This window comes from Pogonomyrmex barbatus, unplaced genomic scaffold (assembly GCF_055798465.1).
Source record: "Pogonomyrmex barbatus isolate J1 unplaced genomic scaffold, ASM5579846v1 scaffold14, whole genome shotgun sequence".
NCBI lineage: Eukaryota > Metazoa > Arthropoda > Insecta > Hymenoptera > Formicidae > Pogonomyrmex > Pogonomyrmex barbatus.
In genome coordinates this window covers 6,429,756-6,456,536 of record NW_028297110.1, presented here as the reverse complement: position 1 = coordinate 6,456,536, position 26,781 = coordinate 6,429,756, and the positions used below count along the sequence as shown (strand labels likewise).

The window sequence follows — 26,781 nt, the reverse complement described above, 5'->3', positions numbered from 1 at the left end:
TGAATTATCGATAGGAAAAGTAAAGGTAACACGCGACAAAAAACGTTACATAATCGCCATGGTAATTGAACAAGGAAAGGGAATCTCCGCGCTAACAGAAATGCAAGCCCTTCGAACTGCAATAGGCTCGTTAGTCGATGCAACTCGAGAATTAGACTTAGCGACATTATCGATTTGTAAAAGTAACGTAGGCACGATAGAATGGCGAACAATATATAGAATGCTCAGGGATACCTTCTGGGACGAAGGAACGAAAATCACAATTTGTAATAACTTAACCAGTATACCTAATAGCGAAAACCGCGACGAAATAATTAAAGAGTGCCACGGCTCTGCAATGGGCGGACACAAAGGCATAACTAAAACGTACAATCGATTAAAAACGAGATATCAGTGGCCCGGCATGAAACGAGATATACAGAACGTAATAAATAACTGTCACGAATGCCATATTAAAAAACTAGTCCGAATAAAACCGAGACAACCAATGATTTTAACGGATACACCCGATAGGGCGTTCGATAAGGTTTCTATGGATATCATGGGACCGTTGCCGACAACCTCCGCCGGAAACTCTTATATTTTAACTATTCAAGATTTGTTGACGAAATATTCAATAGCCGTTCCTTTAAAAAATCCCGCGGCAATCGACGTAGCCGAAGCATTTACGAATGAGTTCATATGTATTCACGGTGCTCCGAAAGCTCTATTGACAGACCAGGGGACACATTTCCTTAATAATCTAATGCGAAATATTGCACGGAAATTCCGGATAAAACATTACAAAACCACAGCGTATCGACCGCAATCGAACGGTTCTATAGAGCGCTCCCATCAAGTTCTATGGGAATACTTAAAGCAGTTTGTGAATAAACATAGCGACTGGGACTGTCATCTTAGGCTAGCAAGCTTCTCATACAACACCAGCGTACACGAAGGGACATTATTCACTCCCCATGAGTTAGTTTATGGTAGGTTGGCAAGGACCCCTACTAGCGAACCGGCGCCAGACGACGACGAAAACGAAAGTTATACGCGTTACCTAACGGAGCTATATAATAGAATTTCCGAGGCTCAGGCAATGGCCAGACGTAATTTGATAAACGCTAAAATAAAATCTAAGAAATATTACGACAAGCGAACGGTGCAGAGAAACTTTTGTATAGGCGACCAAGTATATTTACTTAGCGAACCTAGGAAGAATAAACTGTCCGACCAGTATTCTGGCCCGCATAAAATCTTAGAGATTTTCAAAAATAATAATGTAAAAATTGCGTTGAAATCAGGAAAAACGCGCGTTGTACACGTAGATAAGTTAAAGCGACCGGGGAATCGGAGCCCCACCACAACTGACTCCCCACCAGATGGCACTTCGAGGAGTAAGGAGTGTGCTGCTGCAGTCAGTTACCGACGGACTCCAGACAAGTCAACATGTCGATAATTGTTACCATCGCCTGCATCTTCTTACCAGCAACAGTCCACTGCCTCACAGGATATGACTGCGGTGAAACGGGACTCAACATTACCACTCTCTCCCTCCTTGACGTAGGAGACTGCGACGTGGAAGATATTGAACCAGTCAAAACATCTGTCCATATACAACTACTCCAGACGGCCGAATACGAGACAATCTCTGCATACCAGTGCAAGGTTAAGATCGACCGAACAATATATTACTGCGGAAAGCACTCACATGTCTCAATAGTAACCGAGGGTCGAAAACAATATGTGAAGGAAATCGGAGCATACAACTGCCAAAAGATACACGAAACCGGATCCTTGGCCATTGGCACCGCTTTCGTTGATCGGCTAATAAATAATGCCACTAACCATCGCAGCGTAACACTGGCAGGACAAGCTTTTACTGATGGTCGCTGCGCAGGCACACAATATACGGACGGCTACGGAACCTGGGAGAACGTCGTGGTGCAAGCAGCCGTTGAAATAACTCTGCGCACGTTCACGATGCCTTTTAAAAGATCGATAGGTAAAGTGAATCTGCCTTCGGGAACCCAGTGTCCATCAGCGCAAGGAGGCTGCAATGACTGGGACGGCACGGAGACATTTTGGAGTCTTCCTTACACAGACGGTTGCCATTTCAACAAGTATGATATTTTATACGAGGATACAGCAACGAAATTATCACCAAAGAAATACGAGCAAGCACCCGAAGTATATACAGTGACCACCAAGGATACCACCTTCGCATTAGCCAAAACTACAGAGACAAATCTTTGCGGATACAAATTATACCACACGGAACATCCCAAATTACTCATTTTTGAGACGCAGCCCGGAAGATCCTTCCAATCTAAAACTAAAACCTCTGTAGACAATCTAGATATCTTCTCATATGTTAACTCTAAGTTTGTATACGTAGAGAAACATATTAAAACACAACTAACACGATTATACAAGGATATAATGGAGCAAAAATGTGCCCTAGAGAAACAAATCCTGCAAAACGCCCTCTCACTATCCAGCATCGCTCCAGACGAAATGGCATTCAGAATCATGAAAACACCGGGTTATACTGCAGTCACCGCCGGTGAAGTTATCCACATAATAAAGTGCATACCGGTGGAATGTAAATTACGACGCACCGACAATTGTTATAACGAACTCCCAGTGACTTATCGAAATCACTCATTATACCTGCAACCAAGATCACGCATCCTCTCAAAGACGGGCACACCCAAAGACTGCAACGAGTTGCTACCCAATCTCTATAAGATTGATACCACCTGGTACAGATTGACAGGTAGTATAACGGAATCGCTACCCCCACCAACCATACAACCACTCACCAAACCTTCGTGGAAGTATGTGAGCCCTGATGCATTGGCCACCAGCGGGATCTACACATCTGAAGACTTGGATCGACTCAGAGACCATATTATGTTTCCTGTAGAGAAACCTTCGATGCTTAATACAATTGCGCGTGGCGCAATGGGCCGAGAAATACCCAAGGGAACTATAACAATGCTCAACCTCTTGGACGAAGCCTCATTAGACCATATCGCAGAGAACGCAGGTAGGAAACTTTGGGACGGTTTTATCACATTTGGATCGGCGAGTGCTGGTGTCTTGGCACTATTCATAATCGGCAGAACTATTAAACTGTTAGTGGACACGATAATCCATGGCTATGCTCTACACTCGATCTATGGCTGGAGTATCCATTTAATCGGAGCTATCTGGTCGTCAGTAACTCACCTCCTGCTATTCCTGGGAAAATCCAGCAAAACTAAGATAACGAACGAAGAAGAAGGACGGCAAGAAGAAGCATCAGCGCCATCCCCTCAAGAAAAGGATAGTGAAGTGAAAACAGTGCCGGAACAATCGTACGCAGAGTTGCGAAAATATCTCCATGAAAACGAACGAATGTAAGAAACACTAAATTAAGCGTTGTTATAAAATAATGTAAAAAAAAATTGTATCCCCTAAAACCTTTAGGTAATATCTTAGCTGATATTTGATGATTTATTATATCTTTTATATCTTTATATCTTTTGTACTTAGGATTAAGATGAGAAATGTCGGTCGGAGTGCCTCCATTTCTATTATAAGGGGGGGGGTGTCACGTCTGTCGCGTCAGAATAAACGAATAAATTAATAATTTTATGCCCTATGGTAAAAATGTTACTCTTTTCAAATTTATAGAGATAACTTTTGTATAGCACGGAACAAGGAATAGACGTGATACGTCCCTAGGCCACCGCGAGCCCCACCAGGGCAACTCTCTGGCCTCCCACGCGAGCGCCGCACTCCCACCGCCAGCGCTTCCCACATTGGGCGCGCACCCCACCATAGCGTCGCCGCAGTTTCGAGCCGCCGAATCGAAGCACATCAGTGCACGGCCGACTGCGTTCAGTTCATCCCGCGAATACGACTGGAGAGGACCTCCAGTCCGTGAACTCCCTCTTCCAATTCAATTTCTAGTGTTAAGAGAAATCAATTCCAATTCTAGTAGTAGGAAATAACTTCAAACTAATTCCAATTCTAGTGCTAAGAGAATAATTTCGAATCAATTCCAATTCTAAGTGTTAACTCAAATCAATTCCAATTCTAGTGTTAAGAAATAAATTCGAATCAATTCAATTTTATTAACATCATTCAATTTAAACTTAACTGTAAAAGCGTTTACAATTTAATCAATCTCTGTATTAATCTTGTATCTGAATATTCTACAATATATATATATATAAGTGAAAAGTGATCAGTGTTAAATAATTAATAAATCCAAACCCTTCCACCCCTCCTAGCGAAACGTACAATCGACAGAGTTCGCGAGGTAGAGTGACCACGCGAAATTCAATCAAACGCAAGCGTCCAGGGAGGCCGTGCTTGGTCTCTTGGTTAGCAGGTTGTGCGTCCACCCGCACTACCCCCAAGAGAGGTATCGCTTCTCACGCACTTTTAAATCGTCAATTACGAAATATCTGATAACCTGTCCCGCCTCTTGGCTAGCAAGTTGTGCGTCCACCCGCACTACTCTCCACAGAGGGTTACAGATTGTCATCGCGTTAGAAAGTTCAATTTAATACTCGTAACTTGTAAGGGAAGTAGTATTTTCCCTTCATGGTCACTCCCGATGCCTAAGAATCGTAAAAACCGTGCCGGACGTCAGCGTGCAATTCGCCGCGCCTTATACGAAATTAAATCCGCGCTCACCGGTGATTTGAGTGAACTGCTCGGGTGTGACGAAACCTACCAGCCGGAATACGAAGCGTATTTCGAGAACAGCCTGTGGGCTCCAAGTCCTCCGAATCCAGCAACGCCGCATCCTAGTGTGCATCCCGAGACCCGCCAGGCCGACAACGAGAATCGGAAGCCCGAATCCAGGAACCGGGCCAACGAAAGGTAAATGAATTTTCATTTCTTGTTCGTGAAACGCGTTATGTGCAGAGGACGATCGGAAAGCTCGCGTCAGGAAAGAACACATCCAGCCGCCGTCTTTAACGACCAAATAAGTATCTCTCGGTGTGTAGTCGAATTCGGTTATGGTCTTGTCGGTATAGCTACCGATACAAATTCCGCCAGTCTTATATGCCTAGAGTGTAAATCCCAGTATAATTTCGATCAACAATTCACCGCTATCTTAAGACATTATATTAACGTTGGGACTACTCGAGAAGAAAGGCTTTGCAATTCTTGCGGCACTGGATTGGCTATTTGGCGCGAGGTAACCGACTGCGATCCCTGCTCCGAGGCATTCGTGGCATTTCTGAATATATACGCGAAGAAAGTACTTCTTTTTACGATTTACCGAATCCTACCGTCATTGACGTAGACGCAGAGATAGGACCGCATGATATCGTCTTTTCCAGGAGACTATCGACTTTTCTATACGGATTATACAACCGCAATTTATATCAGTAATCCGGTCAAGTTATTTTGCAAAAAAACCAACACGCAGCCCAGTGCGAGCAGACTCGCTCCACGCGTAGCACGTCTCGCCTGCGACGTAACATAATAAACAAAGAAGACGCACAAAAAGCATTGCGAGGTAAAAATAAAGTTTGATATTTATATTATAGGGGATTCGATCATTCGCGCTATACCAAGTTTGTATAAACATTATATACGAAATTATTGTTTTAATTGCTTTAATTACTTTTCAGGAGATATCATGCATTTACCTGATTTTTTATTCCTTTCTAAGATTGGCCCTATTAATTCCAATATACAAAAAAATGTATTCCGATGTAATCTAAAATAAATATATTTTAATAGAATTACAATTTATCGTATCTACAAAGAACAAAAGATTATAAAAGATTATAAAAATATATCGAAAGTGAATTTAAAATTTTTTGTTTGTATATCGAAATACTATATCTTCTGCACATATTTTAGATATAGAATTTGATCTATTTTTCTTTAATATTATTAACATTTCCTCCATTACATCAGAGTCACTATCAGATTCACTACTTGATTCCATTATATGTGCAATATTATTAATTATAAAAACTTTTTCCATTTTCTTATATTATTATATGACAGAGTCATGTGCAATTGTATGCAGTACTGTTTCAGATTTACTGCTACTGATTCTATTATACGTGCAATATTATTAATTATAAAAATTTTTTCTATTTTTTTATATTATTTTATAACAGCGTCATATGCAGTACGCAGTATTGTTGTGCGCAGTACTGTTCAATCTCGTTCCGTTTCCACAATTTCATAGTACAGCGATAGTGAACTAGTGAAAACAGAATGTGTTACGTCGCAGGCGAGACGTGCTACGCGTGGAGCGAGTCTGCTCGCACTGGGCTGCGTGTTGGTTTTTTGCAAAATAACTTGACCGGATTACTGATATAAATTGCGGTTGTATAATCCGTATAGAAAAGTCGATAGTCTCCTGGAAAAGACGATATCATGCGGTCCTATCTCTGCGTCTACGTCAATGACGGTAGGATTCGGTAAATCGTAAAAAGAAGTACTTTCTTCGCGTAAATATTCCAGAAATGCCACGAATGCCTCGGAGCAGGGATCGCAGTCGGTTACCTCGCGCCAAATAGCCAATCCAGTGCCGCAAGAATTGCAAAGCCTTTCTTCTCGAGTAGTCCCAACGTTAATATAATGTCTTAAGATAGCGGTGAATTGTTGATCGAAATTATACTGGGATTTACACTCTAGGCATATAAGACTGGCGGAATTTGTATCGGTAGCTATACCGACAAGACCATAACCGAATTCGACTACACACCGAGAGATACTTATTTGGTCGTTAAAGACGGCGGCTGGATGTGTTCTTTCCTGACGCGAGCTTTCCGATCGTCCTCTGCACATAACGCGTTTCACGAACAAGAAATGAAAATTCATTTACCTTTCGTTGGCCCGGTTCCTGGATTCGGGCTTCCGATTCTCGTTGTCGGCCTGGCGGGTCTCGGGATGCACACTAGGATGCGGCGTTGCTGGATTCGGAGGACTTGGAGCCCACAGGCTGTTCTCGAAATACGCTTCGTATTCCGGCTGGTAGGTTTCGTCACACCCGAGCAGTTCACTCAAATCACCGGTGAGCGCGGATTTAATTTCGTATAAGGCGCGGCGAATTGCACGCTGACGTCCGGCACGGTTTTTACGATTCTTAGGCATCGGGAGTGACCATGAAGGGAAAATACTACTTCCCTTACAAGTTACGAGTATTAAATTGAACTTTCTAACGCGATGACAATCTGTAACCCTCTGTGGAGAGTAGTGCGGGTGGACGCACAACTTGCTAGCCAAGAGGCGGGACAGGTTATCAGATATTTCGTAATTGACGATTTAAAAGTGCGTGAGAAGCGATACCTCTCTTGGGGGTAGTGCGGGTGGACGCACAACCTGCTAACCAAGAGACCAAGCACGGCCTCCCTGGACGCTTGCGTTTGATTGAATTTCGCGTGGTCACTCTACCTCGCGAACTCTGTCGATTGTACGTTTCGCTAGGAGGGGTGGAAGGGTTTGGATTTATTAATTATTTAACACTGATCACTTTTCACTTATATATATATATATTGTAGAATATTCAGATACAAGATTAATACAGAGATTGATTAAATTGTAAACGCTTTTACAGTTAAGTTTAAATTGAATGATGTTAATAAAATTGAATTGATTCGAATTTATTTCTTAACACTAGAATTGGAATTGATTTGAGTTAACACTTAGAATTGGAATTGATTCGAAATTATTCTCTTAGCACTAGAATTGGAATTAGTTTGAAGTTATTTCCTACTACTAGAATTGGAATTGATTTCTCTTAACACTAGAAATTGAATTGGAAGAGGGAGTTCACGGACTGGAGGTCCTCTCCAGTCGTATTCGCGGGATGAACTGAACGCAGTCGGCCGTGCACTGATGTGCTTCGATTCGGCGGCTCGAAACTGCGGCGACGCTATGGTGGGGTGCGCGCCCAATGTGGGAAGCGCTGGCGGTGGGAGTGCGGCGCTCGCGTGGGAGGCCAGAGAGTTGCCCTGGTGGGGCTCGCGGTGGCCTAGGGACGTATCACGTCTATTCCTTGTTCCGTGCTATACAAAAGTTATCTCTATAAATTTGAAAAGAGTAACATTTTTACCATAGGGCATAAAATTATTAATTTATTCGTTTATTCTGACGCGACAGACGTAACAGTATGTTGATTTCGTCGCGGCGAAGACTGCATTGCATGGTTCGTTCGGCAATTTGAAGACTTGGCGTATCAAGTAAAAATTCTGTTATCCGCGAATGTCCCTATGGAAACGTTGTCGAGAGAACAGTGGGAAGCATATCAGCGCGACGCGTTGTCATATTTGTGAAAAACCATTTGCGTCGGACACGCGGGTACACGATCATTGTCATCTTACCGGTCGTTACCGTGATCCCGCGCATTCAAATATGATTCAAATATGATAATCTGCAGTATAAAGATTCATAGTGCATTCCCATAGTATTTCACAACTTATCCGGTTATGACTCGCATTTTGTCATCACGGAAATAGCTACGGCGTTCGAAGACAGAATCGTCGATAGAATCGACGTGCTGCCAATAACAAAAAAAAAAATACATCTCATTTACAAAACATGTTAAAGATATCACCGAGAAATCAGATTCACGAAATTACGTACGACTGTGGTTCATAGATTCGTACAAATTTTTAAATACCAGCTTCGATGAATTGGCATCTTTTCTAACGAAAGAAAAATTGAAAATTTTACGTTCCGAATTTTCCACGTTATCAAATGAAAATTTTGACTTGTTGACGCGCAAAGGTGTTTTTCCCTACGAATACATAAACAAGTTGCAAGACACGCGTCTACCGCGCGAATCATTCTATAGTTCGTTGACCGGTATGATATGGTGTCGGAGAACGATTACGCGCGCGCGTATTTAAAAATTGATGTCTTCTTATTGGCCGACGTTTTTGAAAATTTCCGCGAAAGTTGTATCAAAAGTTACAATCTCGATTCCGTTCATTACTATACATTGCCAGATTTCACGTGGGACGCCATGCTGAAACATACGCGTGTAAAATTTGAGTTGCTTACCGACATCGATATAGTTATGTTTATCGAGCGCGGTATACGCGGTGGTTCAGTCAATGTTCCGATAGATATGCGCAGGCCAATAACAAGTACATGCCTTCGTACTCGTTGAAACCGTCGTCGTATTTGATATACTACGACGTGAACAATCCGTACGGATGGGCGATGTGTCAACCGCTGCCCTATGCCGAATTTCGATGGGTTGAAGACGTTGTGAACTTTGACGCGAGCGCAATCACTCCGGATTCACCTACGGTTATATTCTCAAGATCGATCTCGAGTATCCGCATCATCTGCACGATCGACACACTGATCTACCTTTTTGTCCGGCACGTGGCAGAATAAACTTGTCGCAACGTTATATGATAAGAAGCGGTACGTCATCCATTATCGCAACCTGCAGCAATGTACGCGCAATGGTTTTCGTATCGCAAAGATACATCACGTACTACAATTTGCTCAATCCATTTGGCTCCGCGATTACATCAAACTTAATACACACTTTAGAACGTGTGCGAAAAATGATTTTGAGAAAAATTTGTCCAAATTAATGAACAACGCGATATTCGGTAAAACAATGGAAAATGTTCGGAATCACGTGGACGTAAAATTGATAACAATGAGATGGACGGTATGGCGCGGAAGCGATGATCGCGAAACCAAATTTCCACAGCCGCAGCGTTTTTGCGGAAAACTTAATCGCCGTCAAACTGCGTAAACTCGAGGTGAAATTTGACAAGCCGATTTATGTGGGTATGTGTATACTCATATCGAAAATCTGCTTGTACAAATTTCACCATGAGTATATATCACTGTATCATGACAAATGTAAGATCATGTACACCGACACGGACAGTCTCATATATCACATCGAGTGTGATGACGTGTACGAGACGATGAAACGCGATATCGCTATATTCGATATGAGCGATTATCCGCCGGGCAACGCGTACGGGATGTCTCTCATGAATAAAAAAGTACCCGGCCTAATGAAGAACGAAAATAACGGTGCGATAATGACGAAATTGGTGGGACTCAGAGCGAAGATGTACACGGTGAGGGTTGACGGTAAAAAGGATACCAAAAAAGGCGAAAGTAAAAAGTAAGAGTAGCGCGAACAATAACATTCAACGATTACACGCGATGCTTGAATGAAGAGATCGAAATGATTCGTCGCAGTCATATATAAAATCCAAGTTACATCAAGTATACGTACGACGGTGTCTGAGTAAAAAATCGCTCTGAGTCCGTACGATGACAAATGATACGTCGTACCGGATTCGACGGAAACGTTACCGGGGACATTGGCGGATTCCATTGTAATATACATGTATATGTAATGTACATATATTTTTATATGTTTTATATAGTTTATATATAATATATGTATGCACGTATGTATGTATGTATGTATGTATGTACATATGTATGTATGTATGTATGTATGTACGTATGTATATATGTATGTATGTATGTATGTATGTATGTATTATATATATCATAAGTTTCATTGTTGTTACTATATATGTATAGTTGGAAATTGGCATACGTGTCGCGACGTGTTAAGAAAGAAGCGCCGATACTCCGGCTGCTATAAACAAATTGCGATTCGGGAAGACCTATGATGATGTTCCGATTTAGACTGAGGGACAAAGGGACAAAGAAATTGTCGATGATATATAATGGATCATAGGGTGCGCGGGATCACAGTAGATGAAAGTCTAATGTGAGAGAGAAAGCTGACGCGCATACAAAAAAACGTGATTGCATACAAAAACGCAAAGGGTCTCATGTATTGATTAACACTTATAACGGTGCTCTCCTGTCTGCTAATTTGTAGAAAGTATTGATAAGACAAGGTCAGTTATGAGTATATTAGAAGAATAATGAAATATATGTACATGATGACTCATAATTTTGAATCTTTTTTTTTATATAGTGAAGATACTGCTAAAGAGAGACAAGAAATGAGCTTTTCATTGAGAGAAATCGTGACATGCAGTCATCGTGAACACTGCAGCGCCGAATTAATAAATGATGAGATGTGCAGTTGTCGACCAATCGAAAAATTAACGAATTCTCCGTTACGGAACGTGACGGCCTATCCATCGGTGAACGTAACGGATTATTTTTTAAGAAGACACTCTGAATCCCCACAATTTTGTGAAGAAATGCAATCCCCGATTCCCTCACTTTTCGATTCCTCACAAAAAATTTCTGGAGGCATGCGTATACCACCATTACAGAGGAAGTGCGTACAATATATCATTGTCAATGGGCAAAGAACAATGGGCAATGGATATTGCTGACTCTATGATAGAAATTTGTAAAGAAACTGAACGAGTGTGTTATAACGGTCAAAAAAAAGGCAAAGGATCGGAGGTGTTCAATAACATAAAGCATTTCGCGATAGCTATGACTGTTATACGACCATGTTCAGATAGAACAAAGAAGAAGCGCGCCATTACGAATTATTAGATAATCAGTATTAAAAAAAATGTGTCATGTAAAAAAATATGAATAAAAAAATGTAAAGTGTCATATAGAAAAAATATGAATAAAAAAAAAGTTCACTTTTTTAAATTGTGATTCAATTTCTTTGTTATCTGCATGAGCGACTGACCTACATTTCTGCTCGACGCGCGAGTCATCCCGGCAAGATAAACTTCTCGACGTTATATGATAAGAAGCGGTACGTCGATCGTTAGAATATTATCAACGCAAGGAAAAGAAATAAAAAAAACATAATTCGTATATCATATTTATTTATTTTATTCATGATTATTTGACCAATTAAACAATTTAAATACATTTTGTAAAGCGCAAATAGTATAGTGATATCCGCATCACATAGTATTATCAGCATTCAGATTGTTCAAAGAATCTATGTCTTCGTAATTAGCATCCAGAGTCTCGATGTATATGCGCTCTCATTCATCATCCAGAAGCAAATTCCACGACCATTGTCGTTTTTCGTGTCCCTTGACATATACAACAGCATCGTCGTCGTCGTTGTCATCATCTTTCGTTCCGTGCACAGCCTTTGTAATCAAACTCTTAGCTTTGCTATATGCAATCGTTCCATCGTTTCATCGCAGTCTATAGTGATGACGTATCACCCAGCGTGCGCGAGATTTGTCAGCACTTGCGAGGAAATGCCATGGTAAAGAGCTTGTGAAAATGTGTGAGAGAACAGTTCGTTCTCTGAGAGCAGTAAACTCTTTTACAACAAACTGTCCTCCAACAAGAAAATCTTGCAAGTCTACGAACGTTGGCATGACTATGACGAGCAATTTTTCGAAATTGTAATCGATTTCGATGTATCGTAGATTTTATTGTCTCTCATATACCAGCGATGCTCTTAGGTGATCTTACAACATTGGTCAACGGATTATACTGAACCACACGATCATATATAATGAGACAGTACGGTGATATTCATCGGTACGTTCTTCTTAGTTTCAAATTCCAATCTTACGTTTACGGTTGCGGTCTTGACCGATTCGTTTCGTCGAGAACAATCGATGATTATGAATGAGCCGTTATGTAGAAAAGACGTGACAGTGAAACTCGGCTCGAGGATACTCGTATCCGTAGTAACCCTTGCAGAAACGCGCGTACGTTTCATACAACACGGACCATCTATTTTTGTCAAAATCCAGATTCATATCGTCGTATGGATAACATTCTGAGATAGAGTTTCACGTTGGTTAAGTTGCAATCATCGACTCGTGTCCTCAGCCATGACCTGTTTGCAAAACGAAGATGATGCATCGCGGCTTCTCGAGCTGAGTAGCGGTCTTGATAGCCCACGAAGGAGTTTTGGTTGTACGCTGTAACAACGGAAATTCGTACAGATCCCACGAGCGAAAAGCCATGCTCAAATATCGTCCGCTCTCCAAAGTACGCAGCATCGATAATTTTTTTATCTCGCTCAATAACACGTGCGGCATTCGCTATTGTATCTTGAATAAGTCAACCACGGGATCCAACGCCAAATTTCCCATCAGGCAATAGTTGTTGTTACACGATCAACTCGTGACGAGCTGATTATCACGCGTCTGTAATCCTTGCAGAATCCCAATAGTGCGTAGAGAGGTACGCACTATTGGGATTCGCAAAAGTTAAAATATCCATCCGCGTTAGTACGCGCATCCCTGCCGGCATTCCTCAGAATCACGCTTCTGTCGGATGATATTATTATGTAGTGTTTGAGCGTGCTAGTTATGCCCACGTTTCTGTTACGATCAATTTCCACACTCGTCATCAAGCTCGTATCAAATCTCATCGAATATGAACGCGACAAAATTATTTCCCAACACCACATCAGATCCTTCGACAACTCTGTTCTTCATTAGTTTTTGCTCGACATATAGAAAGTTTTCGTACGGCAATGTGTACAGATCCTGTTGCTATATGGATATTCTTATCTCATCTGTCGATCCGAATGTCATATTGGCGAACGGATTGTACGCATAAGTCTCAATCTTGACGATGCGATCGTCGATTGGCTCGTCTTCGATGTTTATCAGTCATTTCACAAGTTGTGCACCGTGAATCCTAAAACTTGTAAAAATCGGAGGCTTGAGCCATGTTTGATGCAATCTCTCCTGTCGTGCTTCAGGAGGATTATTTGTATATTTGCCAAGGATGTTAGAGGGCGTCGTTACAGTCCGACCTGCATCCGTCGAGAGAATAGGATCATCATCTCTTTGGAGTACCGGTCGTGGGGATTCGAAAGAATACATGTATATAAAAATATATGAATATATGTATATATATAAGAAGTAGTAGTATATATAAGAATATATGTATATTGTAATATACGTATATATATGTATCATTGTATTGTTGACGTATTATTCTAAATATGTTATTTGCGATAAATATCATCACATGCCTCGGTCGAGAGGATAAGATGCCTGCCCGGTAAACAGGAGATCCAGATTCGATTTCTGGCTGAGGTGGTATTTTTTCGCAAAATAATTACGAGTTTTCACGACTGGTTCATGGTCGGGCCCTGCCGTGACGCACACCTTCCCTTCTTATTTAAAAATTTAATGTGGTTTAATGTAAGTTTAACGTTCGACGCGTTGAGTTTCTTCCTCTTCTTGCAACCGGATGAGCGAGTATTATCGATTGATGTTTTCTTTGTAAAAGATGCGTTATCTCTTTGCGTATGCTTCGCTTCAGTCAACACGAGCATCTCAAATGTCACGCTCGTGTCATCGCTGTCACCGTCGTACGTGCAATCTGACGGTAATCTCTTCTCCTCTGAAATCGAGCAATCGTCCGTTCTGGTCAACAATGCGTATCGTTAGCTCCGTAATGCTCCGTACGATGACTGGCAGGTAAATGATTTGCATTGGCCTTTCCGATATTTTATATCCTGGCGACACGCTCGGCGAAAATTCGTGTATCGTGTACACACTTTTGTCATTGCTGTATGCGTCCGCAGTCACATTGCACTCTACACGGATAATGTTTACGTTCATTATGTTGATCGACATGTCCGATTCATGCCACCTTCGCGATTGTAGTATACGCTTCGAGAAACCTAGCAGCAATCCAATGTTATTGGGCTTGTTAAAGTTTATTTTGTAGGCGCATTTAATTTCACACTTTATCATGTTGTATTAGGTGTACAAAAAAGTTCTGAGCTTTAGATTTCATACAACCGAAATAACAATTTAAATTTTATATATCTTCCCGCCCTTTTGCGGTTTTAAAACGTTGACATTTGGCCTTCTAAAATGCCATACGGTTTGGCCTTTGATGCACATAACCTCAAAAATCAGTAGTGTTCACGATGGCAATAACAAAAGAGCATATTCGATTTTTCATCCATTTCGCGTTTTATCTGAAGAAAAATGCTGCTGAAGCCACTGCAATGATTTGTGCTGCATATGGAGAGAACGCTATAAGTCATACTACATATAAAAGATGATATCAAAAATTTCGCCAAGGAGATTTCAGTCTTGAAGATGAATCGCGTGCTGGACGCCCTCAAAAGATTGAAACGGACGAATTGCAAGCACTGCTGGATATTAATTCTGCGCAAACTGAAAAGGAGCTTGCAGAACAGCTTGGCGTTACGCAGCAAACTATTTCCGTACGTTTACATACGAATATATATGGGAAAGGTTCAGAAGGAAGGTAGATGGGTTCCGCATGAATTGTCCGAAGACAACAAAAATCGTCGGCATGACACTGCACTCATTTTGTTTTCAAAATTCCGGAAAAAAGATTTTCTGCACAAAATCATTACAGGCGATGAAAAGTGGATTCTTTATGATAACCCTAAACGTAGAAAATCATGGGTTGATCCTGGTCAACCTTCGACATCGACGTCAAAGCCCAATATCCACGCCAAGAAGGTTTTGCTCTGTGGGAAAGGTGTGTTGTATTAGCGAGTTGTTACAACCGGGTGAAACAATCACGCCAGACCGTTACCAACAACAAATTGACCAATTTGAGTGATGCATTAGAAGAAAAGAGGCCATTTACTGGCCAAGGACGTCGTAAAATGATCTTGCTTCATGACAATGCTGCGAAAGCGACTCAGGACCATATCTTTGCGTTAGGCTGGGAACTTCTCTCGCACGCGGCGTATAGCCCAGACATGGCGCCTTTCGATTACTACCTATTCCGGTCGCTGCAGCATCATTTGGCTGATACACATTTCGTGAGATTTGAAGAAATTCGAAAAAGCATTGATGACTATCGCTTCGAAGCCGGTGAGCTTCTATCGTCAAGGAATTCGCAAGCTATCCGAAAGGTCGTTGATGCAAACGGGGAATATTTCGCTGATTAATATTTTTTTGTTTGTTTTTGAATAAAGATTGAATTTTACAAAAAAAAGTTCAGAACTTTTTGTACACCTAATAATTTGCGCGGAGCACTATCGGGTATTCCCCAACCTCGTCATCGCCGCGCGCGGTGTCATCAGCGTTACCATCGGGCGCGTCACGGTCGTTTCCGTAAAATTTCACATTTCAAAAATTCATTTATGGCCTGCAGTTTATACGAGCCTTCGGGAATTGTAATTTCTGCGTCGTCTTTGCCAAAATAAAATGTATTGTTCGAAGCGTTTACATTCGATATCGTGTGATAAGTCTCCAAAATTGTTAGACCAAGCTCGTAGTCATCATCGCTCAAATCTATGGCTGGAAAGTTTGTCGCGAGAACGCTGCTCTTCCCGCTCAGCGTTAGCGTCAGCGACATGTTGAAAAAAGCGTTCAACGAATACTGAGACGTCGCGACATTTTGTCGGACTTTATAAATTCACGCGTGTTTGGAGAAACCAAAGGCACAACTGTCCGTAGACGTTCTGATCATACATTCATGTCTGATAGGACATTCGGTTGTACTCTATCATAACACTGTCTTCGAAATATCGTACTAGTTCCTTGAACGGTCGAAGATTACCGAAATATATGACACGATCGTTTCTCTTTGCGTACGCTATGACAGCTACCCAATGAGTGCCGGGACTCATCGTGTCGTCCAGATTTATGGTACCGTTCTCTTTTCGACGCGCCCCGCTAATCGGTAATGCGTCACGCATAAAAACGCCTCTGAAATATGGTACGCGCATACGTTTCGCCAGTTGGTCTAATTATACGTTGGTAGTTACACCCGTAGGTATTTTTATTGTTTCTTTTCTTGCGGTTTTTTTTCTTTTTTTCTTTTTTCGCTGTTATGTCTCGTCCGTCTTTGTACGGAGCGAAATATAGTCTCCGTCCGTATTTGTACGGAGCGAGATACAGTCCTCGTCCGCACGTTTCTATCGCGCGAATGTGTAGTTCCTCGAGCTGACGTTGCGCGGCTTTCCTGTCGTTTATCGCTTTCGCCACGCTGATCGCTCCGCCGATTAAGGACCTGAAAGCGCCCAAAATTGGCAAAATCAGTAACACACTACCTCGTTTCGCCGTTGGAAGTATTCGTTTCTTTTTTTTATCGGCTTTTTTCTTCGCTTTCATATTCATGCCAATCTTGGTCTTGGCTTTCATCGCTGTCCGGCTGCAACTGCAGTTTTTTCGCTCAGAATTGAATCTCTCGCGATGACGCGTCCTAGGGCTTTATCGGCGAGTACCTTGTCCACCGCGTGTCTGTCGGTGAGATCGTTGCTCTGGGAATACGCAATGTCATGTTCACGGCACGCCGCGTCCAGTGGATTTATGCTCGTTTCACCTCTGGCTAATCACTTCTTCAGCCGCAAAACTGATAGCCACGGATATATAATTCGAAAGGAAGCGCGTTTATCGCTCGATTGAGCAGATCTCCAATGTAGCCTTCGTTTGACGCTGCTATTGATATAGGCCACAATCCTTTATCTTCAGTGCGGGACCGTCGATGTGCGTGCGTTGTCATGATTGGTTATAATGCTCGACGATAGGTTCGAAAAATCCATCCTCCAAATCCATCTTTATATGTTCCGCTTGTCCCACACGTGATCGATATAATCGCCGCACACGCATAACAGTACAACTTTCGATATATATTGCAACTGCTCAGGGTTCAAGTCCCGAATATCGGAGAAATGCAACAGCGCGAGATATATTTTGGCAACCGATTCGCAGTTTCGCGCACCTATAAATAGGTGTTCAATCGAAGCCTAACGCAGTGCGAACTTGCGCAGTGTGAAATTCGTACGACAGCTACTGACGATACACGTAGCGAACTGCGACGAGAAAGCGTGAATGATGGGGGACATCGCGACGGAGCGCAAGCATGGTGAAATGTTACCGAATACTATACGCGCCATCATTTGCGGACCGTCGAATTACGGTAAAACCAACGTTCTCATAAGCTTGCTCGAGAGTCCGCACGGTGTACGTTTCGAGAACGTATTCGTATACTCGAAATCGTTGCAACAACAAAATATCGATATCTCGAAACTTTATTGACATCGATCGACGAAATCGGCTACTTTACGTTCTCCAACAACAGTGACGTCATTCCACCGAGCGAGGCACATCCCAATTCGATCTTTGTCTTCGACGACGTTGCGTGCGATAAACAAAATGCGGTGAGAGGATACTTCTCGATGAGCCGCCACTCGAACGTCGATTGTTTCTATCTCAGACATACACGAGGATACCTAAACATCTGATATGCGACAATGCGAACCTGCTGATCCTATTCAAACAGGTACCAATTTGAAACATGTTTACAACGATCACGTGAATACCGACATGTCGTGTGATGAATTCTGTGCGTTATGCCGCGATTGTTGGCAACGCGAATATGGATTTTTAGTAATAAATAAGAACAGTCCGCTTATCAATGGGCGATACAGAAAAGAATTTAACACGTTCGCGGTACCATAACGCGATTAGTTGATGTCGATACGTCAAGCAGGCAACATGAATAAAACCAAAGATCGCGAGAAAATAGCGAAACAGATTACGAAAACGAGCGATTCGATTCGCAAAAAATATCGCGCTTTGAAAACTGAAAACTAAAATAGATGAAGATGTAGCGTTGGAGAGACGTTTCAAGCCCATCGTCTAAAAACAGATTGTCGAAGAAACACATCCAATTAAAAAAGAAGCCAATGTTGCAAAGGATATCAATATTAAGAAAAAAAAAACGTGAAGACAACGATGATGACGATGACGATGACGATATTACTACTACTAACAGGGATTCGTATTGGACGGATGTTGGATGGTTGAAATTATCGTCGCAACCTAAAAAGCGTACAAAACAATTGAATACCGCGTCAGATTCATTCACGTTCGATTCTACATCGATAAAACCATCGAAAGAACTATCGAAAGAACTATCTAAAGAACCGAAAATACCGCTATTCGTGTGAATGAAACTATTTTTGAAACAAAACATGAACTGTCACTGGAAACAACCATCAAACAGAATCTGCAAACGCATGGAAGTCGTGAGACGCTTCATGGTCAGCTAGGACCATTGGGACGAAAGTACGTGGGCCTTCTTCTCGATGACAATATAGATAAAGCAATCGATAATGTGTACAGTGTCTATTTCGACAAAAGTGATACAATGCTCGGTGACAAAAAGTTTGATGTTTGACAAAAATAACATAATCATAAACAATGTGAGATACAATGGTACAACAGGATTATATGAATTGATCTTCAAAAGACTTCCCAATGAGGCTATATTCATCAAAAACAAACAAACGTATAAAAGTATACTGTTAATAACGAATGCTCATAGACGTGATCACAGCGCCTATAATCCCATTAGGCAACAAGGGAACAAGTACATTAACATCATCGCTCCGCTCGTATCTACATATAAGAAAAGCAGTAAAAAGGATGCAGATACCATCCATCAGATTGGCAATATACCATCCACCATGAAATTAAACGACAACAAGATCGATTACGACAATCCCAACGAACTAGTGAATCGACTCCGATTGCTCGACGCTTCGCACCGAGCTGGTAACAACGCTCACGAGATGCTATCGATCATCGAAGAACTTCGCGATGCCGGCATTATTATAAATTAATCGCGTATCGACGAAACGAGTCAATCGATTGACGTCAGTGAGGAAAAAAACCATTTTAAATTATATATGTTATTTATTATTAAATATCGTCGAAACATGAGATCCGATGGACGTGAAAAAAATATTATCTTCGAGAGGCAACGACTCGTTGAGGAATTGCACGCTTCGGCAAGAAGAAATTTTCCGCGAAAACGTGTCATAATTCGGAGATACGACAATCTGTGTGGCAGGCTGATATGATCGAGATGCGTCCGTACTCGAGTTTCAACAGAGATCATCACTACATATTCACCGTCATCGATACGTTGAGCAAGTACGCCTGAGCTGTACCGCTCAAGGGCAAAGTCGGAAGCGAGACGGCTAACGCTATCGCTAAGATAATTCGAGAGAGCAGAAGATGCTCGAGAAACTTGCAAACGGATATAGGAAAGGAGTTTTACAATGCCGATGTGCAAATACTCTTGAAAAAAAATAATGTTAATCATTATTCCACGTATGCGGTTGAAGGCATCGATCGTCGAGCGATTTAATCGCACGCTTAAAAACGACATGTGGAAGATGTTTACGCTTAATGGCACTTATAAGTGGATCGACGCGCTATCTCGTCTCGATAATCGCTCGTATTGAATATAGCGATATCGCGTTTCATCGTCTCGTATACGTCATCGCACTCGATGTGATATATGAGACTATCCGTGTCGGTGTACATGATCTTACATTTGTCGTGATACAGTGACATATACTCGTGGTGAAATTTGTACAAGCAGATTTTTGATATGTCGAGTATACACATACTCACATAAATCGACTTGTCAAATTTCACCTCGAGTTTACGCAGTTTGACAGCGATTAAGTTTTCCGCAAAAACGCTGCGGCTGTGGAAATTTGGTTTCGCGATCATCGCCTCCGCGCCATATCGTCCATCCCATTTTGTTATCAATTTTATATCCACGTGATTCCGAACATTTTCCATTGTTTTACCGAATATTGCGTTGTTCATTAATTTGTATAAATTTTTTTCAAAATCATTTTTCGCGTTCTAAAGTGTGTATTGAGTTTGATCTAATCGCGGAGCCAAGTGGATTGAGCAAATTGTAGTACGTGATGTATCATTGCGATACGAAGACCATGGCGCGGACATTGCTGCAGGTTGCGATAGTGGATGACATATCGTTTCTTATCATATAACGTCGCGAGAAGTTTATTCTGCCACGTGCCGGGTGATTTATCGCGCATCGGACAGAAAGATAAATCAGTGTGTCGATCGTGCAGATAATGCGGATACTCGAGATCGACCTCGAGAATATAACCCATAGGTGAATCCGGAGCGACAAGCGCTCGCGTCAAAGTTCACAACGTCTTCAACCCATCAAAATTCGGCATAGGGCAGCGGTTGACACATCGCCCATCCGTACAGATTGCTCACGTAGTACATCACGTAGTACATCAAAATACGACGACGGTTTCGACGGGTCGTACGAACGCATGTACTTGTTATTGGCCTGCGCATATCTATCGGAACATTGACTGAACCACCGTGTATACCGCGCTCGATAAACACAACTATATCGATGTCGGTAAGCAACTCAAATTTTGCGCGCGTATGTTTCAGCATGGCATCCTACGTGAAACTTAGCAATATGTAGTAATGAGCGGAATCGAGACTGTAACTTTTGATACAACTTTGACGGAAATTTTCAAAAACGTCGGTCAATAAGAAGACATCGGTTTTTAAATACAGATCGCTGTACTCGCCTAGAGTTTCAATGGAGAACCGCTGCCAAACATTCGCGGCGTGCGCGTATTCGTTCTCCCACATCATATCACCGGTTAACGAACTATAAAATGATTCGGTAGGCGCATGTCCTGCAACTTGTCCGCGTGATCCACGTATTCGTAGGGAAAGATACCTTTGCGCGTCAACAAGTCAAAATTTTCATTTGATAACGTGGAAAATTCGGAACGGAAAATTTTCAATTTTTCTTTCATTAGAAAAGATACCAATTTATCGAGGTATGCTATTTAAAGATTTGTACGAATCTATGAACCGCAGTCGTATGCAATTTTATGAATCTGATTTCTCGGTGATATCTTTAACATGTTTTGTAAATGAGATGTATTTTTCTTTTGTTATCGGCAGCACGTCGATTCTGTCGACGATTCTGTCTTCGAACGCCGTAACTATTTCCGTGATGACAAAATGCGAGTCATAACCGGATAAGTTGTGAAATACTATGGGAATGCAATATGAATCTTTATACTGCAGATTACAATCATATTTGAATGCGCGGGATCACGGTAACGACCGGTAAGATGACAATGATCGCGTACCCGCGTGTCCGACGCAAATGGTTTTTCACAAATATGACAACGCGTCGCGCTGATATGCTTCCCACTGTTCTCTCGACAACGTTTCCATAGGGACATTCGCGGATAACAGAATTTTTACTTGATGCGCCAAGTCTTCAAATTGCCGAACGAACCATGCAATGCAGTCTTCGCCGCGAAATCAATATACCGATAACGCGTCGTCGTACGAGCATCGCACGTAGTATCCGACTAAATACCTCGTGCTGCTGATAAGTGTACGACACCTCTTCCTGCTCTGCCGGTTCTGTTCGCCGTAGTACGCATTCTAAGTCCACGTAAATGACAAAAGTAAGTCGTTCCTTATTTGTATGGTTCTTGAACTCGAGCCACTTGTCGTCCTCGCTCAGCAGTCGGATGGCGCAATTGTTCATCTTTTCGCAGTCCGTTGTATGTGATTGCAATTTTTCAGACGAATTGAAGTAATGTAGACATCTGCAAACGGAAAATATGATTTTTTAATATTTAATATACAATTTTATAAGAGAAATAATAAAATTTGTTAAAATACATACCGGTCGCAAAAGTATTTCTTATGTCCGTATTTATTCAGTTGCGAGCTCACAAGGCGGGAGAGGTCTTTGATGTACGCGAAGTGCCCAGCGTTGTCACGCGAATACTGCACGTACAATAGATTTGCGTGCTTCTCCATCTTCTTATCTGTTAACCGTATCTCCTTTTCCTTAATACCGTAGACGTTGATTGAGATGTCGTTGAGATGTTCGAACTTTTTAATTTGGTTCAATGTCATCGGAAACGTAAAGTCTTGGAGATTTAACACTGTCGTATAATGCGGGTACGACAATTCTCGATGCCTTTCGACCGGATGCAGAGCCGCGACCATCGACCACGCGAAACACGCATTATCCTTGGATCGTATGTTGATCACCGCTCGCTTTAACATTGTGGCGGTCACTGCCTCGCGACCGCACCATCGACACACCGTCGCGCGCAGTCCCGCGCAGCATAGTGGTTCGCGCGCCCGCCACTAGATGACGAATCGACAAACCACTCTCTTGTGTCTGAAACGTCGCAGCGGAGCTATATAAGAGCGGCACTCGGCATCGCTCTTTGCCTCAATCGCCTCAAACCAGTTTACTGGTACGAGCTGCACTGCGACGCCCTCCGAGCTCTGGAGGCTAGTCCTGTACACGCCTCATTGCTCAGTACACGGCAGTTTTTCCTGCTGGAAATCACCGACCAGCCTTCGGTCGTATTCCCCGCGGCAGTTAACGCCGCGGATACCCTTCCGGCCTAGGTCTGACGGCCGTGAACGCCGCCATACCGGCCTTACCTCTGACGGCCGTAAACGCCGCCATATCCTTCCGGCCTTACCTCTGACGGCCGTGAATGCCGCCATCCTTCCGACCTTGCCTCTGACAGCCGTGAACGACGCAGCCACGTCCAGGAAGGACTCTCGCGGCCAGCAACGCCACCCAATCCGCCCGTGTCCGGGCGACCTGCTCCAGGCCGCAGTCTCAGCGCCGATCTCCATTGACTCGGGGAGCCGCGGTGCAACAGGAGGACCTCCGCCGGCGTGCCTCCTCTCTAGAGGCCGCCCACGACTCGTCATCTCCGGGACGATCAACGCCGCCCACCATCCGGCAGTCACCGACACCGCAACACTCGCCGCCGCCGACTTCGCGGCCACCTACACCGCCGCCTGGGCGCTGTCACGTCTGTCGCGTCAGAAACGAATAAATTAATAATTTTATGCCCTATGGTAAAAATGTTACTCTTTTCAAATTTATAGAGATAACTTTTGTATAGCACGGAACAAGGAATAGACGTGATACGTCCCTAGGCCACCGCGAGCCCCACCAGGGCAACTCTCTGGCCTCCCACGCGAGCGCCGCACTCCCACCGCCAGCGCTTCCCACATTGGGCGCGCACCCCACCATAGCGTCGCCGCAGTTTCGAGCCGCCGAATCGAAGCACATCAGTGCACGGCCGACTGCGTTCAGTTCATCCCGCGAATACGACTGGAGAGGACCTCCAGTCCGTGAACTCCCTCTTCCAATTCAATTTCTAGTGTTAAGAGAAATCAATTCCAATTCTAGTAGTAGGAAATAACTTCAAACTAATTCCAATTCTAGTGCTAAGAGAATAATTTCGAATCAATTCCAATTCTAAGTGTTAACTCAAATCAATTCCAATTCTAGTGTTAAGAAATAAATTCGAATCAATTCAATTTTATTAACATCATTCAATTTAAACTTAACTGTAAAAGCGTTTACAATTTAATCAATCTCTGTATTAATCTTGTATCTGAATATTCTACAATATATATATATATAAGTGAAAAGTGATCAGTGTTAAATAATTAATAAATCCAAACCCTTCCACCCCTCCTAGCGAAACGTACAATCGACAGAGTTCGCGAGGTAGAGTGACCACGCGAAATTCAATCAAACGCAAGCGTCCAGGGAGGCCGTGCTTGGTCTCTTGGTTAGCAGGTTGTGCGTCCACCCGCACTACCCCCAAGAGAGGTATCGCTTCTCACGCACTTTTAAACCGTCAAATTACGAAATATCTGATAACCTGTCCCGCCTCTTGGCTAGCAAGTTGTGCGTCCACCCGCACTACTCTCCACAGAGGGTTACAGATTGTCATCGCGTTAGAAAGTTCAATTTAATACTCGTAACTTGTAAGGGAAGTAGTATTTTCCCTTCATGGTCACTCCCGATGCCTAAGAATCGTAAAAACCGTGCCGGACGTCAGCGTGCAATTCGCCGCGCCTTATACGAAATTAAATCCGCGCTCACCGGTGATTTGAGTGAACTGCTCGGGTGTGAAGAAACCTACCAGCCGGAATACGAAGCGTATTTCGAGAACAGCCTGTGGGCTCCAAGTCCTCCGAATCCAGCAACGCCGCATCCTAGTGTGCATCCCGAGACCCGCCAGGCCGACAACGAGAATCGGAAGCCCGAATCCAGGAACCGGGCCAACGAAAGGTAAGTGAATTTTCATTTCTTGTTCGTGAAACGCGTTATGTGCAGAGGACGATCGGAAAGCTCGCGTCAGGAAAGAACACATCCAGCCGCCGTCTTTAACGACCAAATAAGTATCTCTCGGTGTGTAGTCGAATTCGGTTATGGTCTTGTCGGTATAGCTACCGATACAAATTCCGCCAGTCTTATATGCCTAGAGTGTAAATCCCAGTATAATTTCGATCAACAATTCACCGCTATCTTAAGACATTATATTAACGTTGGGACTACTCGAGAAGAAAGGCTTTGCAATTCTTGCGGCACTGGATTGGCTATTTGGCGCGAGGTAACCGACTGCGATCCCTGCTCCGAGGCATTCGTGGCATTTCTGGAATATTTACGCGAAGAAAGTACTTCTTTTTACGATTTACCGAATCCTACCGTCATTGACGTAGACGCAGAGATAGGACCGCATGATATCGTCTTTTCCAGGAGACTATCGACTTTTCTATACGGATTATACAACCGCAATTTATATCAGTAATCCGGTCAAGTTATTTTGCAAAAAAACCAACACGCAGCCCAGTGCGAGCAGACTCGCTCCACGCGTAGCACGTCTCGCCTGCGACGTAACAACAAATTGGTGACAGCGGTGGGATTGATACATTTTTGGGTATTCCACCATGCCGCTTATCGAACCCGGTAGACCGCTCCCGTCGGTTTGATTAAATTTCATATCCGAATGAGTCGTAATATTATTAATAATTCGGACAATAATCGTCATTGCCAATATTTCGCGCGTGTAAGAGAAGCAGTTATTTCTCACTTTAATTATTAATGCAACGGACACTTGTCAAGGCCGCGAAAAATATCGATATGAATACGCGACAAGGCCCAAGGAAACCTCTTTCGGAAGAGGAGCTGGAGCGTGTTCGCGTTGCGCAGGAAGAAACCAGCGCTAAATTACAAACCGATTCGGAGATTCTGGCTCGCGAACGAGCGGAATGCCAAGCAGAACTCCGAGCATTGCGTAAAGAGAGATGCGAAGCCGAAAACAGTAACACAATGCTCCGCGAAATGATGGAAGCCCTTATTATTTTACGGGGCGATTTCAATTCATTGCGACGAGAAGTAGATACACGTCGTGAACCTGCAGAATGCCCGTCGGAGCAACGCTTTTCAGAACCTCCCGTATTAACGAGCGAGCTGAATGATTCGATATCTGAGCTGCCGCCTGCTCCTAAAATTACATACCGAGAGGCGACCGAATTCGTGCCATATTTTGATGGATATAACATTCCCCTCTCTAAATTCTTGAGTGCATGCCGTCAAGCCCGTGATATTCTCCCTGCTAATTACGAAAAATCGCTGACGCGTCTTTTGATAGCAAAACTTCGCGGCCGAGCGCATTCGGCAGTAGCAGACGAGCCGTGCGATTCGGTAACGCAATTATCCGATCTTTTGGTAGGAGCGTTTGGGTCATTTAAAACAGTCGCGCAGTACAGGGGAGAATTAACCGCGATCCACCTGGGAGCTCGTGAACATATTCTTGATTATATAGATCGCGTCAAAGAATTACGCGCGGCTATCCGAGACGGGGAACGTCGCGCCAAAGGCTTTCTCAATAGTCAGATAACAAGGGAGATCGATGACCTCACCGCTCAGAGTTTTTGTGAGGGACTCCCAACAGTATACAGATTACAGCTTAAACCCGAGCATTACCATTGTCCGTCCGATGCTTTTGCCGCCGCTAAGGCAATCGCCAAGAGGGAAGAGTTGGAAAAACAACGATATGGTAATCGTCCGGACGGAAGGCTTGATAGCCCTCGCTTATCGCCGATAACGCGACAAACATCCGGACACTACACTTCCCGTCTAGAAACACAGCGATATGATAACCGGTCGGACAACAGATTAGACAGCGCTCGCATATCTCCGATACCGCGACAAACATCCGGGCATTATACTTCC

The 26,781-nt window shown here is 43.1% G+C and overlaps 1 protein-coding gene across 1 annotated transcript; it reads left to right on the top strand.

The window, feature by feature from the left end:
- The first annotated feature begins 1,516 nt into the window (after positions 1-1,516).
- Positions 1,517-3,390, top strand: LOC148937427 (uncharacterized). Its single transcript, XM_089073104.1, has one exon. It carries the CDS (start codon positions 1,966-1,968, stop codon positions 3,388-3,390), a length of 1,425 nt encoding a protein of 474 aa, XP_088929230.1. The 5' UTR covers positions 1,517-1,965.
- The last annotated feature ends 23,391 nt before the right edge of the window (positions 3,391-26,781 follow it).

What these genes read in the sequence shown, in the direction of transcription:
- LOC148937427 (XM_089073104.1), top strand. Translation starts at nt 1,966, where the DNA reads ATGCCTTTTAAAAGATCGATAGGTAAAGTGAATCTGCCTTCGGGAACC.